The following is a 15,194-nucleotide window of genomic DNA, read 5'->3' on the forward strand; positions in this document are numbered from 1 at the left end:
CATCCATCCATTTTCCAAACCACTTATCCTACTGGGTCGCAGGGGGGTCCGGAGCCTATCCCGGAAGCAATGGGCACGAGGCAGGGAACAACCCAGGATGGGGGGCCAGCCCATCGCAGGGCACACTCACATACCATTCACTCACACATGGGTATATGGAGGGTAGCTGACAGATGTGGGTTTATTGTATTCAAATTGTGTCTCTCCAATACAAACAGTCTCCGAAAAATTGAGCCCCCCCCTCTCCCCTATCTTAGAAACAGCCACCATCCTGGGATTTTTATGCACTGCAGCAGCTGGAGTTTCCTAAAATGGGTGTGAGGGACAAAAAAACTCAATGGCTTTTCTCTGTTAGTGAGAGGAATCAAAGCAGGACGCATCCTTAAAGCTAACAGGAAAGTCACAAGTGCAAAAACAACAGCTCAGAACAACACTGATGTGTAGAAAGGCTTCTCTGAAACAATCTGGGAAGCTGTACTATTCTTTGTGATCCTAGACCATTAATAATGAATTGATCTTTTTGTTTTCCAATTTACAGCTGTTCCCAAGGGGCGGGACTGAAGGCAGTGTACAGTGGCGTCCCAATGCTATTAGCGAGGACCCGGTGACAGGCATGACCCCGCGGCAGGAAAGAGACAAGTTTTCATTTGTTCAGACATCTCCAACAATTTTAGGGGAAATTTTTTTAAAAAAGAGAATATTCCCATATGTAATGAGATTGTTTGTCGGTTTATAAAACGCGGAAAAGCAAACGTGCCCGTTAAAATTCTTGGAAGGTTTCATACTCAGCGATTTACAGTGGAGCGAAGCGCCAGTGTCGCGCTATGGAGCCGCGGAGATACAGCCCGGGGTGTGGGGAAAGCGCTGCTATAACGTAAGCCGGTAGGAAAGTATGAAGCTCAGCATCTCTCTCCATTTCCTTGCAATTGTGTATAATCTAGTTTTGTGCGCCGAACTGAAGTAATTTACTATAAAATCTGGCTAAATTATTTTGTTTGTTGTTTACGATGTATAACTGATGTCATGCTTTAGTGTTGAAGATGTTTTTTTTTTATTCTGCATTATCTGTAAATAATTTAAAATACCATTCTTGATCTCACTTTACTTTCGACAAAAGCGTTTAAAACAGGTATTCTCATTTAAGGTAACAGGCATAAATTAGGTCTAATTCATAACCCGTAGGCCTATAAGTCGGAAATCAATTAATGTAAACAAATGTTTAATATAAATAAAATAATCGAACGACGATTAGATTATTTTCAGATGGTGCATAATTTCTGGTAACTATAAAGGACTACATAGGAAATGCATTTTTCACATCTAGGCGTCAAAATTTAAAAGATGGCTAATAGGCACTCTGAATTACCGTTAAGTTTTATAGAAAATCATTTGTTTGCTTTCACCTCCTTTCTTCTCCGCTGTAAGCGTGGTGAAGCCTTTCTAAAAATCGACGTACAGATGGCTGTTCAGTTATGCATGCAGTTAAATCAGCCTTTATGGAAGCGGCCGTGACGCACTATAATCTGCTTTTGGCTCGTCGCGGCTAGGATCTCCTAGTGGAGAGTTTATTAAACCTTAGATAATTAAACGAAAGAGGAAAAAAAACATGAAAACTGAGCTACTATAAAAGTCTCTCTGTAATCTGGCGATACAGAATTAAGAAATAAGATGGAGAACCTCCGGGGCACGGAGACATTATGTTGTCCTATTGGGAAGGAAACACTACAGGTTGAGATCTCCAGTGTGGTGCCTTTGAGGGGAGAAAATTGCAGCTTTACTATGGTGTCTGGCTGTCTATAGCTCCCAGCTGTCCTTGTTGAAAGAATAGTAATAAGCACCTAGGCAGAATGAACAGTTTACAGAAGTCGGGCAGGAAGTTATTGTAGTGTTGCCAAGCATATTCTAATCAAGGTGTCCTAATAGGTGCTTTAGAGATGAGCCTGTCAGTCACCTCTCGGATGTGTGTCCCCACGGCAACCTGGAGGTGAAGGGCTGACGTCACCTTGGGGGTGGCATGTCTCAGGACGAGCTGATAGAGCTGCAGGCCCTGATGCCAGAGGGGTACATCGAACTGGTGGTCCCACGCCCCTTGGCAAGGCGACAGCACTACTCAGAGAGGGTGCGGGCCGTACGGCTCGTGGATGGTGGCCTGTGTTGGGAGGGGCCAGGGGAGGGCCACGCCTTTGACCCCTGCAGCCTTGCCCAGCCCACCTGGTGTGACCTGTGTGGGGAATTCATCTGGGGGTTGTACAAACAGAGCCTACGCTGCACACGTGAGTACCTCCCTGGCTGTGTGTGTCCGTTTCTGTCTCCCTCATCTCTGACCAGATGTACAGCATACGCTGATAAACACGACTCACAGGCCCCCTACTTTCTGGCAGTGGCGCCTGTTAGCCAGACACTATCCCGGTGTTTAAACTCGCCCAATGCAGGCAAGTGGGGTCAGCGATGGACGACTTTGCGTTTCATCACATGGTTCACGCTCAACCCCAAATCAGCCCTTGAGATCCGAGCTGGGAACCAGGGCAGTTGGGTCTTCTGGTAGACGGCGAGCCTTCTACCCATCACCCTGTGGTTCTGGCGTCAGGTCAAGACTGTATCCAGTGCGCTGTGGGGGAAAATTAGGCCTTTGGGGTGGAGAGTCCATCCATCCATTTTCCAAACCGCTTATCCTACTGGGTCACAGGGGGTCCGGAGCCTATCCCGGAAGCAATGGGCACGAGGCAGGGAGGCAAGGATAGGGGGCCAGCCCATCGCAGGGCACACTCACACACCATTCACTCACACATGCACACCTACGGGCAATTTAGCAAGTCCAATTAGCCTCAGCATGTTTTTGGACTGCGGGGGGAAACCGGAGTACCCGGATGAAACCCCACAACGACATGGGGAGAACATGCAAACTCCACACACATGTAACCTAGGCGGAGACTCGAACCCGGGTCCCAGAGGTGTGAGGCAACAGTGCTAACCACTGCACCACTATGCCACCCCAGGTGGAGAGTCATTATGGAGATATGCGTTTCCAAGAACCACGGTTAACTGGGGACATGATGTAAAATGTAGGAGTGAGCATGTGGGTGTGGATGACGCATCTGTTCTGCCCAAACGGGTCACACGAATGGCTCAGTTGTTATAAGTTAATCATACGACAAGGAGTAACATGACATTTACATTAAGCCACACTTTTGCAATTGAATTTAGTATTAAAAGTTCATATACATATTTCATCAAATCCAGGTTGTGCTCTGCCTTTGATAACCTTTAGATGACTGGATAAGAGACAGTGGGATGGATTCAGCAATTTGTTAATAATACACCTGACCTCATTCCTTGCTCTGTAATGCAGTCTGCAGATTCACTTGCCACTACCGCTGCAGAGCCTTCATCAAGTTAGACTGCTGCTGGAAAGGCGGGGCCCTTGCCAACCAATCAGATTTAGCGGAGGACTCAGTGGAAATGGACACGAATGTGGTAAACAGGGGCGCTTCAGTTCCCTGCTGGTGGTCCGCTTATGGTTTACAAACATGCTGTTATTTATTTATAGATCTAAAGCTGGTGTTTGTAGTGCTAAATTTGAGAATGCATAATGTGGATGAGGCTTATTCACTCAGTAACCCTCTTTGAATTTTATATACAGACGCTCCTCTACTTGCGTACGAGATACGTTCCGAACGGCCATTCGTAACTTGAAATGTTCGTAAGTCATTATTCAACATCATTTTAAGGGTATATGCAAGTACAAAGAACTAGGATGCTGGGAGTTCGCACGCTACGCTGCTGCAGGGGGGGAGTAGCGGCCAGAAGTCGCACTAGGCGGAATTGGTGTGCAGAAAGAAAAAATTGATTTAGCGGACAGGAAACGGGAGCCCAAGGAACATAATTTGGACTTACTGTCTTCTTCGTTCGTATGTCTGAAAGTTCATAAGTTGAAAGTTCGTAAGTAGAGGAGCGTCTGTGTATATATATATATATATATATATATATATATATATATATATATATATATATGTGTGTGTGTGTGTGTGTGTGTGAGTATATATATAAAGAGCAAAATAGAAAGAGACAGATTATATATTGAATAAAAGGTTTTAAAGAATCTCTTTTATGGCCCCGAAGAGGGAAAAACCCTGTCGACCGCTGCACAGAACACACTCCTCCACACACTTTTCCATGTATAACCAACAGTGTCACCACCACTAGCACCAATATATCTGTGAGCACAGGGCTTGATGGCTGTGCAATGGGCTTTTCCCTGTGCCCAAAAAGGATGAGCCGACGGAATGGAGGGTAAGCGAGCTGTCCTTCACTGAGCTCCAGCAGAAGGTGCGGGAGTTCAACGCTCAGGTCAACAGAGATCTCTACATAGTCCTGGTGAGTGACCTCACTGACGGCCTGCACGCTGCCAAAAGCACAAAAGTGCATCTGTTGACACTCTTTCACACATCTGCACACTTACCAACCCACTCGTTTGATCCATGTAGTACATGCACATACACAGGCCAAGCATGCAAAAATACATATAATGCAGGTTCACAGTATAGTTTGAGGAATAATCTTAACTTTAAGTCACATCTCTGTACATTTAGCACACTAATGGAGGTGGTGTTTTGACATGCATCCACGCAGAATAAAGACGGCTCCTTTACTGGTGTCATCAAAGTCTGGATCAGACCGAAGTACTCCGTGACTGTGCCAAGCGAGGGTAGTGGAGCCCGCAGCTCCTATCACCTGCCCCAGCTGGACACGGCCACGCCCCTGCACATCAGCTCGTCCACTCGTGCCCATGACATTGTCCACGCGTTGCTTAGTGCATTTGGTGTGAGAGAGAACCCTGGCGAGTTTGCCCTATTCGAACACAGAGAGCAGAGTGACCAAGGTGAGATAGTACCTGAGCATGACTGCGCTCGATGGCTTTGTTTTGTAGTAGGTATTGAATCCTTCTATCTTCCAATTGTTTATCCTGTAACGATCGCTGGGGGACGTAGAACTTATGAGAATAGCTCATCTTGGACATGACTGGAGGGGGGGGGGGAACTTGGGATATGATGGGGATTACATGATAAATACATAGAAAGGATGGATTAGTGGGCTGTCGCTGTCTGTTTGTCCCCAAAGTGTACCAGAGGAAGTTGGAGGGTTCAGAGCGCCCCCTGCTGCTGCGGATATGTGCTGGCCCTAGTGAAAAGTCCCTCAGCCTGGTGCTGAAGGAAAACAGGACTGGTGAGATCAATGTAAGTACAGCCATTCTTCCAGCTTCTGATCACTAGTAATACATGGCACATTTAATACTAACACATGGCCTCATTAATCGTTAATGATTTGTGGATAATGCCTAAAATGCATACACTTATATTAAAGTGGGATGGCGTAAAACTACTGATGGGCATATTAAGCTTCAGGAACCATTTGCCGTATTATCTGATTCCACTGGATGCTCTCTAGGTGCTCTCTGTTCATAAAAGGGCTCAAAGCATGCCCCAAAGCAAACAAAGAGCACCATCTAGTGGGGTCAAAAAATACAGCAAATGGTTCATGAAGCTACATTTGCCCATCACTACTTATCCGCGCAAGCAGAATTTATTAAATAAGTAATACTGGTCAATAGTATTTGCTGTTTTGTTCCTCATGTTGATGACGATGGAGTGTCACTGGGTCACTCGCTTGCAGTACTGGGTTAGCAACTAATTCACTGTCGTCCACACATACACACAGTGGGAAGCTTTCACTGAGCCAGAGCTACGCAATTTCCTACATATTCTGCAGTGTGAAGAAGAGGAACACATCAGGCATATAGTGGAACGTTATGTCTGTGCACGGGACCACCTGCAGGAGGCGCTGGCGAGCATCACACAGCCTGATATGACTCATGTGTCTGAACAGCGCCATCAGGGGGCACCCAGAATCCAAAAATCATACAAATTGCCATATGTACATAGTGAATTTCAGGGAATGAATAACCTAACGACCATGAACTGGTGAAGTGCAGGCCGGCTACATTGGTAGCTGGAACTTCTCTGCTATAGAAGAAAGTGAAATATAAATTCTTCAACCACAGATAAGTTATATCTATATTACACTGAAGTTAATACATCTGCTTCTGTTACTTGAAACAGAATCTGTATATTTTTAACTTTTTTATTTCATTCAGAATGATTATCTGATGTCTAGGAGACCTTAAAAAGTTCTGTTGAGACATAATGTGTGCAAAATATGATGTATTCTATACATTACTACACTTTAGAGATAGGAGTACTTGTATGAGGAGTATTGTGAGACATATTAGCATTGGTATGTATTTTCCGTATCCATCAGTATCCCAGACCAATGTCAGTTCTGTCTTTATCCAAATTATGATTTTATTACAAATTAACATACTGCTTCGGCTCCAGGTTGTGGTTCTGTTCAATTTTTTGCTCCAACATACTCTCACAGGAGTGAAAGTATGGTAAAAACAAAGGGCCTCAAACATATTGCCACCCCTCCACAAAGTCCTGAAAGAGATATGTTGATATTACATAAGCCTGCAAGGTTAGGATAACATATTTCTAGTGTTCATATGAGGAAGAGGAATTAATTATCAGGTGTGTGTGTGTAGGTTATGTACTGCATATACTACATTTTTTTGGGGGGGGGGGGGGCAAATGTCCCCACAATGTGATACAATAAAATTTCAGTCCCCACAAGGGGAAGATTTTATAAAAATCTGTAACTGCAGTGAAAAAAATAAATTCCAAAAGTCTTGTATTTTCCTTGGTTACTTATGGTTAAGATTGTCATTCTTGGGATTAGAAATAGAAATAAATAGACAGGGGGCGGCATGGTGGTGCAGTGGTTAGCACTGTTGCCTCACACCTCTGGGACCCGGGTTCGAATCTCCACCTGGGTCACATGTGTGTGGAGTTTGCATGTTCTCCCCATGTCGTCGTGGGGTTTCCTCCGGGTACTCCGGTTTCCCCCCACAGTCCAAAAACATGCTGAGGCTAATTGGGCTTGCTAAATTGCCCATAGGAATGCGTGTGTGAGTGCATGGTGTGTGAGTGTGCCCTGCGATGGGCTGGCCCCCCATCCTGGGTTGTTCCCAGCCTCGTGCCCATTGCTTCCGGGATAGGCTCCGGACCCCCCGCGACCCAATAGGATAAGCGGTTTGGAAAATGGATGGATGGATAAATAGACAGTCCCCATAAAGATATGGATACAAATGTGTGTGTGTTTGTAATTAATACATTGTAGGCACCCATTTTCCCTACAATGTGATAAATACCAGTAACTTTTTACCTTGTAGAGACATTCTTTTTGGTCCCTACAAGTGGAAACTAAATTTTGCAAAAAGAAATCTGTGACTGCAATCAAAAAACTTAAAATGGCAAAAGTCTTTTATTTTGTTAGGTTACCTGGGTAGGGGTTAAGGTTGTTATAGGTGGGATTATGTCCATAGAAATTATACATATTTTGCAGTGGGTTAATATTAATGTTTTTTTCTAATTTATGATGTCAAAGGAACGCAGTTCAGCCAGATTTGACCTTATCAGCAACGAGAAGAAGCGCTGCAAACTACCGTGCCCGAAACGGGATTTTAAATTCATTCAGGTTCTGAGGTCGCCTAAGGTAAAACTCAACGACAAAATTCACCAAGGAAACCATGATCTTTGGGTTTAAAAGCTTTTTAATGTATATATTTAGTAAATTATTTGTGGGTTTAGGATCAGGTTCTTTTTCAATGAAAAAATATTTAGGGAGGTTTAAAACCTTCCATTCATTCAGTTGGAGAAATTAGTAAATACATCCCTTTAGTCTTGTACAGATAGAATGCTTGTTATTATGATTATAATGATTTGGCTTATTTCGGCAAAAGATTTCAAAAGATATTGTAGACATCCTGAGGTAAGATGAGAAGCTCAAATATGCTCAGTACAAAATTACTGTATTGGCGACTTAAAATATAATTTCCCTTTTCACATTACCAAGTTTTCTAAAGTTTCATAAATTTCCCGCTTCGTTTAAAAGTTGTCTCAATATACCTCCGTACTTTTTTTTACGGTTCTGCTCAGAAGTCCCGCTGCAACCCTACACGTTACTGGTTTAGTGCAACCCCTTCCCCCGGATCCTAAATACGGCCTACAGCAGGAATTTGGAGAAGCGATATTACACTCCTCTGGATTGATTACAGTATGTACTGTATATGATATAATTGTATATAACATAAAAATCGATTCATGACTTAAGTCAATAGATGCACATTTACTGGAAGGCTAAAGCCCCCTCTAAAATAGCCCTAACGATAAAGACAATGGTGGTTAGTAGATGTCTTTATGGCACTCCTCTGTCATGTGACAAGGGGTGCGCATCGGAAATGACGTTGTAAGACGGCAGTTTTTTTGAAGGACAAAACCTTTGAACTTTGAAGATTGGCATGGGCCGTCTAAGAGCTTCCGGTTTTATTATAGAGGCAGTTTAACATGTCATGCTGGGTTAGTTTGCTACCTCGTATTTCATTTTCTTATTGTCAACAATTTTTTCTTGATTTTTAGTGTTTGCTTGAATTATAGTAAAGTATATAGACTTAACCATTTGACAAATATTTATGTTTTAATAGCTAGCTTGCGATTGAACAGTCTGTGATTGCCCGATTTTTGGTTTGTATCTTGCATAAACTGTATCTGCACACTTGCCTGCGCTGTCTGCAAACTCTATCGTTCACGGACACCCGAAAATCTAACCCTAACGCCTTGGTAAGGTAATGGGTCACGCTGTTATAATATTTTGTCATCGCACTATTCGCTTCAAATCAGTTTTTTGGCTGGAAAAGTACCAACTAAATATTTACCTCAGTATCCGTGTCTAAATAATCTGAATAACAGTGTCAGTCTCTTAAAACCAATATGTAATGTCTTGCCATCTCTGACTGTTGAAGTCTATGGATTACTATCAGTGAATGCTTACATACTAGCTTCTTATTCATTATATTAACTGATAACACGGGGGTAAGCCGTGTATTCGTTTAAATGGCGTTTTGTCGCCCGCAGTAATAATGTTTCAAGGCTGAAGATGGGTGGCAGTGGATCCAAGAGGGGTTATTGGCCTTTTGCCGGTTCAGGTACCGGCTCCGATGCGACCAAAGATAGAAATGCTCTGGCCCGGCCCCGAGATTTCCGAAATGCGACACCGTTCGTGTTTACTAGGAGAAGGTAAATATAGACCCACGTTACGAGATATGTGTTTGTTACACTTATTTGGCGTGTGTGTATTCATGTTCTTGAATGTGTTGATCTATCTGTCATTCCCATGCAAGATATTAAGGCTCCTCAAAACATTTCAAGGATCACATCGATTACTAGAATAGCTTTGTTGCCTAGACATTTTATTAATTGTCCGGTTATTGACAGTGCGTTATTCACGTCACCGGGCCACCACTTTTTTTTTTCTTTTGATCAATTGCAAATCGTTGCGTTATTTGCAGTTCTTTGTACTACGATGAGGACGGAGACTTGGCCCACGAGTTTTATGAGGAGACCATAGTGATGAAAAACGGACGCAAAAGGGCCAAATTAAAGAAAGTTGAGAAGAATCTAATACCACAGGTGAGTGTGACTTCTATTTACAATGTGACCAGTTCAAGATCAAGGTGTATAGTTCTTAAAATATCTTAAGGTACGGCCACCCACACTAATCCCTACTGAAGTGGATGTGTGTCATGGCACTGTATAATTTGAGTCATAACCCTATCACAAGTTACAGAGATGTAATGACATTGACTCATTGATGTGGCAAACTGCTGTCCAATTTTCCTTCCACATCTTTAGTGTCGATCTCGTCAATTAACCATGCTCACAGCAGAGTTGGGAACCTCAGCTGATAGTGTTTTAACTTCTGCTTTTGATTTTTAGAGCAAATGGCTTCCAGTGATCTCCAAGTGCTGGGGTTATGAAAATGAAAACAAATTTAATAGTTCAGTGTTTCATGTTGGTAGCCTTTGTAGGCGTCTTGATGTGCTGTCTTGTCAGGCCAGTAGGGGGCAGCGTTTACTTTATCTCACTCGCTGTGGGGACATCATGCAACTCTGTTCATTTCTGTCATTATGTCAGCTGTTAATAGAGTTGCTGACGGGCTTTGTGTCATTGTATCTTTCATTAATTTATTAATACGAATAAGGACTGAAAATTCTATGGGTAATCATCAGAAAACATGCTTTGTTTCTAGCATTTCATTTTAATAATGGCACATTCAACTCAGTTTAGGTGTTTTGGTGTAAAACAAACCAAACTGTGCAATACGCTGCCAGCACTGGGTTGTATGTTTCCTTACAAGCTGCTATAGTACCCAGTGATGCTTTAAAGTCTGAGCTTCATGGAAACTTTTCTTAACGCTCAAATTCTCAGTTGTATTAAAAAGATTTGATCTTTTCTTGTTATTACTGCCACTACACTACCAGTCAAAAATTTTTGAGATTTTCTATATTTGCCTGTTAAGTAAATAACAGGTGTTTATTTGGCTGAAGCATTTTTTCTGTTTCATTCAAACTGAGTGTTTGGCTGAAAAACAGAATAATTAGCCCTGTTGCGCGGCTAATAAGGGTTTGCCTACTCAGTGCTTCATTTTGTTTGCTGTATTGTTGGTCATAAATCATGCCGACACGCCGTCTCTCTGTCTGAAGGGCATCGTAAAGCTGGAGCCCCCTTGCATCCACGTAGATTTCCCCGTCGTCCTCTGCGAGATCTGACAGAGCCCAGGGCATTCCAGGACGCTGTGTCGAGCTTGCCCTCGCCATCCACCCTCCCACCCAACCTCCCACCCTCACCATGGGACCCCCTCTGTCTGTGTGCGACCTTCCAATACACCCCCTCTGTGAGCTGGAGTCCACACAACTGGCCTGATCCAGGTGCTGTGATCCCATCCGGGATGGCAGCGGACCAGAGGAATCTCAGCGGAAGAGAGTGTAGCTTCACAGGGTGGTTTGGAAGTGGAGTCTGGGATGGTTCCCTGTCACTGGCCTGGAAAACCACCTCTCTGTGAACCATCTACAATGCAACCCTCTCTGCGGTGTGGCAGGCGATGTCTGCTTCAGAGTCAGAGTGGATCATGGGAGGATAAAAGGCTTAATGTGGACGACCTGTTTGTGGGTGCGTGGGTGGGGGGGAGAGAGATGCTGTACTACGACCTGAGGCGGGGGTGGGCTTAGCTTCGCTGTGTGTGCTTTTCATTGTTATGGATGTGTTAAGCTGAGACACAGATTGTTCACAATCCAGTTTGTGTTTAGGTGTCAAATGATTGGTAAAAATTAGACATCAAATGGGGAAAAAATACGCTTCTCTGTTTCTGCTGTGCATGGAAAGGTTTTTTGTTTAAGACAGTGGTGGCCAGTAGGTGTCAGTTATGTTAAACCTGGAAAACCTACCATACCTCTGTCCAGATCCACAGAGTAGCTGTAAGTTCACATGGAATATTTTGTTTTCTCATGGCAATATGAGGTTTATTTTAGTATTAATTAATCACTGTTGGTTTTTTTTTTTTTAAATATAAAATACTGGAATAAATGTATTTGTCTGTCTAGTTCCTTCCATAAACCAGAAGGACAGGATCACCGTTGTGTTGAATCTGTGCTATGTAAATCATCCCTGCAAGGGCTTTGCGGGTGGACCTCCATCTCCGTGTGCTTAAAACCCTCATGGACCTTCGATCTTCATAGAAGCCAGCAAGTTGTAACAGCTAAAATCCACCACTAGGTGTCAGCCTCTTTCACGAGCATAACATTTCTGCTCCTGGGCCTCGTAGTTCCTACTTACCACTTGCCAGCTAAGGCAATTCTTGGATCTCCTGCAGTTGATGTGGATCTGATATGGATCTTTGTATTCCTTCTTACGCAGCATGTGATGGAGAAACATGCTTAGTCCTCCTTTCTCAGTTCAAGCCAGTTCATTTCCTATTCAGCTTATTTCTCTCAGGCTCAAGACACTGAGGACAACAGGTAATGTGGAGATTAACAGCACAGACTTCTGATGCTGGGCCATCATCTCAGAGAGATATCACCAAATAACATTCAGCTGCGTAAACCGATAAAAGTTCACCCCAAGGCCTGGTTCAGTGTTAATATGATATTGCATCTTTCCACATTTCGGTTTTACTCCGTAACACGGTTTGAGACATTCCCCTCCCTGTGTGTAATCCCCAGCCTTTTGCACTGAAGTCCAGCTCCCTAAAGTTCCTATATAATAAACCCTTGCTGACTTTATGTCATGTTAACTATTTAGATTATTTAGTTGCTGTTGGCTGACCTGCAAATAAGATTGAATTCATTAGATGCACACAGTCCTCTATTTTGTATGCTAGTCTATGAGGGTTTGATTTCTGGCCTCTTCCTGTTAGTTGCGAGTTTATAAGGACTGCCATGAGGAGAACGTAAGGTTATTCTGTTGTCTCATGGCAGAAATATCCTGTTTTTCGTTTAGGAACAACGTAATATCTGCCCTTTCTGATAAACAAGAACGGTAAGTGAGAGAGATAAAATGTCTCTTCAGGAAACTGTTCCAATTACCTCTGATCCCTGCTACGAAATCCAGGGGAGGTTGGGACCGGGACGTTCTTGTGCCAGGATGTACAGACTTGGAGCTTTAATGCTTTAGAATAAATTTTGCCTGAACTAAGTGAATCTGCCCCCCACATTCATTGGGGGGACTTCCTGTTTGTGACATTATTGACTGAGCATTGTGTCCCCAAACTTCCTGACATTCCAACATGGTAAATCCCAGCACAGTGACCTAAGGGGGTGCGTTTGGACCTGCAAAACCACAATGAATGAATATACACTTGTCAGCCTGGAGGGTAAATGTGCTTGAGCAACAGTGAGGCAAACAGGCTCACCAGGACCAAAGGTCTCATATCACCTTGGGGAGCTTAGACGATTGTGAAAAAGGTGTGTATTACAATTCTCAACTTACTCTAAATTGCAAGTTTCGTTGCTTGCGCTCCTGGTTGGAGACAAAGTAAAAATGACTTGTCGACAGGGCACCCCCTCAGAAGATGACGGCGTAGGTGCCCACCCATTCTTGTGTCAACAGATGCAAACATTGCTGTCAGAGTCAACTCACTGAAATTACAGCGTGAACAGAGCGATTGTGCAATGCATGTTTTGAACGTCTGAGCTGTTCCCTAGCAGATGAAGGAAGCGTGTGAAACACGAAACGAGTCATGATGGATTCTTCCTCTGTGTCACTTCTGGTGTGACCCATGTCTCTGGTGTCTTTTTGGTCAGCAACATCGCCACACTTCCTGCCTCGACAGTTGAAACATCTCCTAAAGGTTCAGCAAGGCCACGCAGAGTCACGTGACAGCAGCAGAGTGGAGGTCAGAACACAGCTTTGTGCCGAGCATCTGTCACTGCTGACGGATGACCCCACCATCACCCCTGCCAAGTCCTGTTTGTGTGCTTCCTCCACTCTGGGGTCATGGGCCTCCATTAGCTTACTATAATTTCAGCTGCTTTCTGTTTCAGTGCCACTGTCAGCAGAGTAATTGTCTGGTGGCTTTTTGTGTTTTGAGAACATTGGTCACATAGGCTATATTCCTCACAGAGTCTGGCTGTGGACTAGGCTTTAACATATGTTAAATAGCAACTAAAACACATTTATAGAGGGCTGGCCATAATGTATTACTCAAGTTGTCTAACTCATGGAAGGAAAACAGCCAGTGGTGAAAGGGTTTTGTTTAGAAACATTTACTTATCAGCTATTAAATGAATAATGTAATTTTTAATAAATGCTATCTCAATGCAATAGTCATTCTTAGCCTTTTTGTATGCAAATAGATTATGAAGCATTTATCAAATTTTTATTAAAAAGAAAAATATTCATTTATCAAAGTCTTGTCCATGATGTTAAATGTAACATTTTAAAATGCATAGCATAGTCAAATCGTAAGTTATAAGAAATTTAAAAATAACTTTGTCATCTTCAATCTTTAATGCGATTTTATTGATGTGATATATTAAATTAACTGTCCAGACATGGTTATATAAGAGCTTAGCTGCTCAGAAAAACCAATTTGCACAGCAGCTCTGTAGGGATGAAACTTCTTACCCTGTTCTTTGGTGATGGAAAGGGTCAGAGGGCTGTGAGATTTAGATCGAGAGTCTGCATGTCTGGTTCTATGTTTTTGGCTGGATCTTATCAGTATAGTTTCACCAGTGGTGGTGCCACTGAAACCACACATTGGTGTGGGTCCCCAAAATTTGGGCCCCCTGTTGGCCTCCAACAGTCACTACACTAAACATTAAATAAACACGTTCCTTGTTTAGAAGATGCTGAAGCAGCATGTTATGCTAACCAACGAGCTAGCTACCATCTTCTGACTCTACTCGCTAGCTATTTATTTAGTTTTGGATCATTTGAGGTGGGTCTCATTACAGTTATGTCATTGAGAATGAATGTATTGCAGAAGTTATTATTTTAGGGTGCATTAATCTGCTGATCCTACACAATCCTACATTCGCTGATCCAAAAGCCGTCCCAGGTTGGCCTAAACACCTTTACATTTTATACAATTTAATTCTGGACTTTTTTTTTCAGGGAGACCACAATCAATCAGGGTTGGTAATAAAGTGTGAGATACCATCAAACTAAATGCTGATATTCGAGGGTGTGTCGTTTGTGTTACACTCTGGTACCTCATGACTCATGATTGTGCTCGTAAGTGATGGTTATGAAAGTGAATACAGGCAGGAAGTGGAGCAATTAGTAAACTAGTGGAGTCATGCTAGTACACTGTTGCTCAGTGTGATGAAATTAAAGAAATAACAATAGACTTCAGGGGAACATGAGAGCAGAACAAGCCACAGCACATCAGAGGCTCAGTCATAGCAGAGTAAACAGCACTACATTCCTTATAGCACACCTTACTGAAGGCCTCTCCTGGACACAGCACATGTCCTCCCTGGTCAAAAAGGCCCCTCAACTTCTTGCAGTAACTGAGGCAAGCAGGACTCCCTCCCCCGATGCTGTCCACTTTCTATAGCGGTATTACTGAGAGTGTCCTGCCTGACTGCATCACTGTCTAATTTGGGTCCTGCAATGCCTCAGACACCCCACTGTGTTAATAAGGTGGCAGCAGCCATTTTCCAGGGCCTCCTCATGGCATCACATGTCAAAACTAGAGGCCGATAAAACACAAAGTGAAAAATATAAACCTGCAAGTTTTTACAT

General features: G+C 43.2%; 2 protein-coding genes across 8 annotated transcripts; both read left to right on the forward strand.

Moving 5' to 3' along the window:
* The first annotated feature begins 803 nt into the window (after positions 1 to 803).
* On the forward strand, positions 804 to 6,752 carry LOC125747940 (ras association domain-containing protein 1-like). 3 transcript variants are annotated; one of them, XM_049023604.1, is made up of 7 exons: positions 804 to 882; positions 1,924 to 2,273; positions 3,350 to 3,474; positions 4,270 to 4,374; positions 4,630 to 4,879; positions 5,119 to 5,234; positions 5,716 to 6,752. In XM_049023604.1, exons 2-7 carry the CDS (start codon positions 2,015 to 2,017, stop codon positions 5,980 to 5,982), a joined length of 1,122 nt encoding a protein of 373 aa, XP_048879561.1. In that variant the 5' UTR covers positions 804 to 882; positions 1,924 to 2,014; the 3' UTR covers positions 5,983 to 6,752. The 3 variants fall into 3 exon arrangements, with proteins under 3 accessions (XP_048879561.1, XP_048879560.1, XP_048879559.1); XM_049023603.1 differs by having other exon boundaries at positions 804 to 874; XM_049023602.1 differs by having other exon boundaries at positions 805 to 2,273.
* On the forward strand, positions 5,103 to 11,528 carry LOC125747941 (tumor suppressor candidate 2-like). 5 transcript variants are annotated; one of them, XM_049023608.1, is made up of 4 exons: positions 5,103 to 5,234; positions 9,027 to 9,188; positions 9,461 to 9,581; positions 10,655 to 11,528. In XM_049023608.1, exons 2-4 carry the CDS (start codon positions 9,049 to 9,051, stop codon positions 10,718 to 10,720), a joined length of 327 nt encoding a protein of 108 aa, XP_048879565.1. In that variant the 5' UTR covers positions 5,103 to 5,234; positions 9,027 to 9,048; the 3' UTR covers positions 10,721 to 11,528. The 5 variants fall into 5 exon arrangements, with proteins under 5 accessions (XP_048879565.1, XP_048879567.1, XP_048879564.1 ...); XM_049023610.1 differs by lacking the exon at positions 5,103 to 5,234 and adding an exon at positions 8,386 to 8,471 and having other exon boundaries at positions 9,042 to 9,188; XM_049023607.1 differs by lacking the exon at positions 5,103 to 5,234 and adding an exon at positions 8,394 to 8,471.
* The last annotated feature ends 3,666 nt before the right edge of the window (positions 11,529 to 15,194 follow it).

Source organism: Brienomyrus brachyistius, chromosome 8, assembly GCF_023856365.1.
Source record: "Brienomyrus brachyistius isolate T26 chromosome 8, BBRACH_0.4, whole genome shotgun sequence".
Classification (NCBI taxonomy): Eukaryota; Metazoa; Chordata; class Actinopteri; order Osteoglossiformes; family Mormyridae; genus Brienomyrus; species Brienomyrus brachyistius.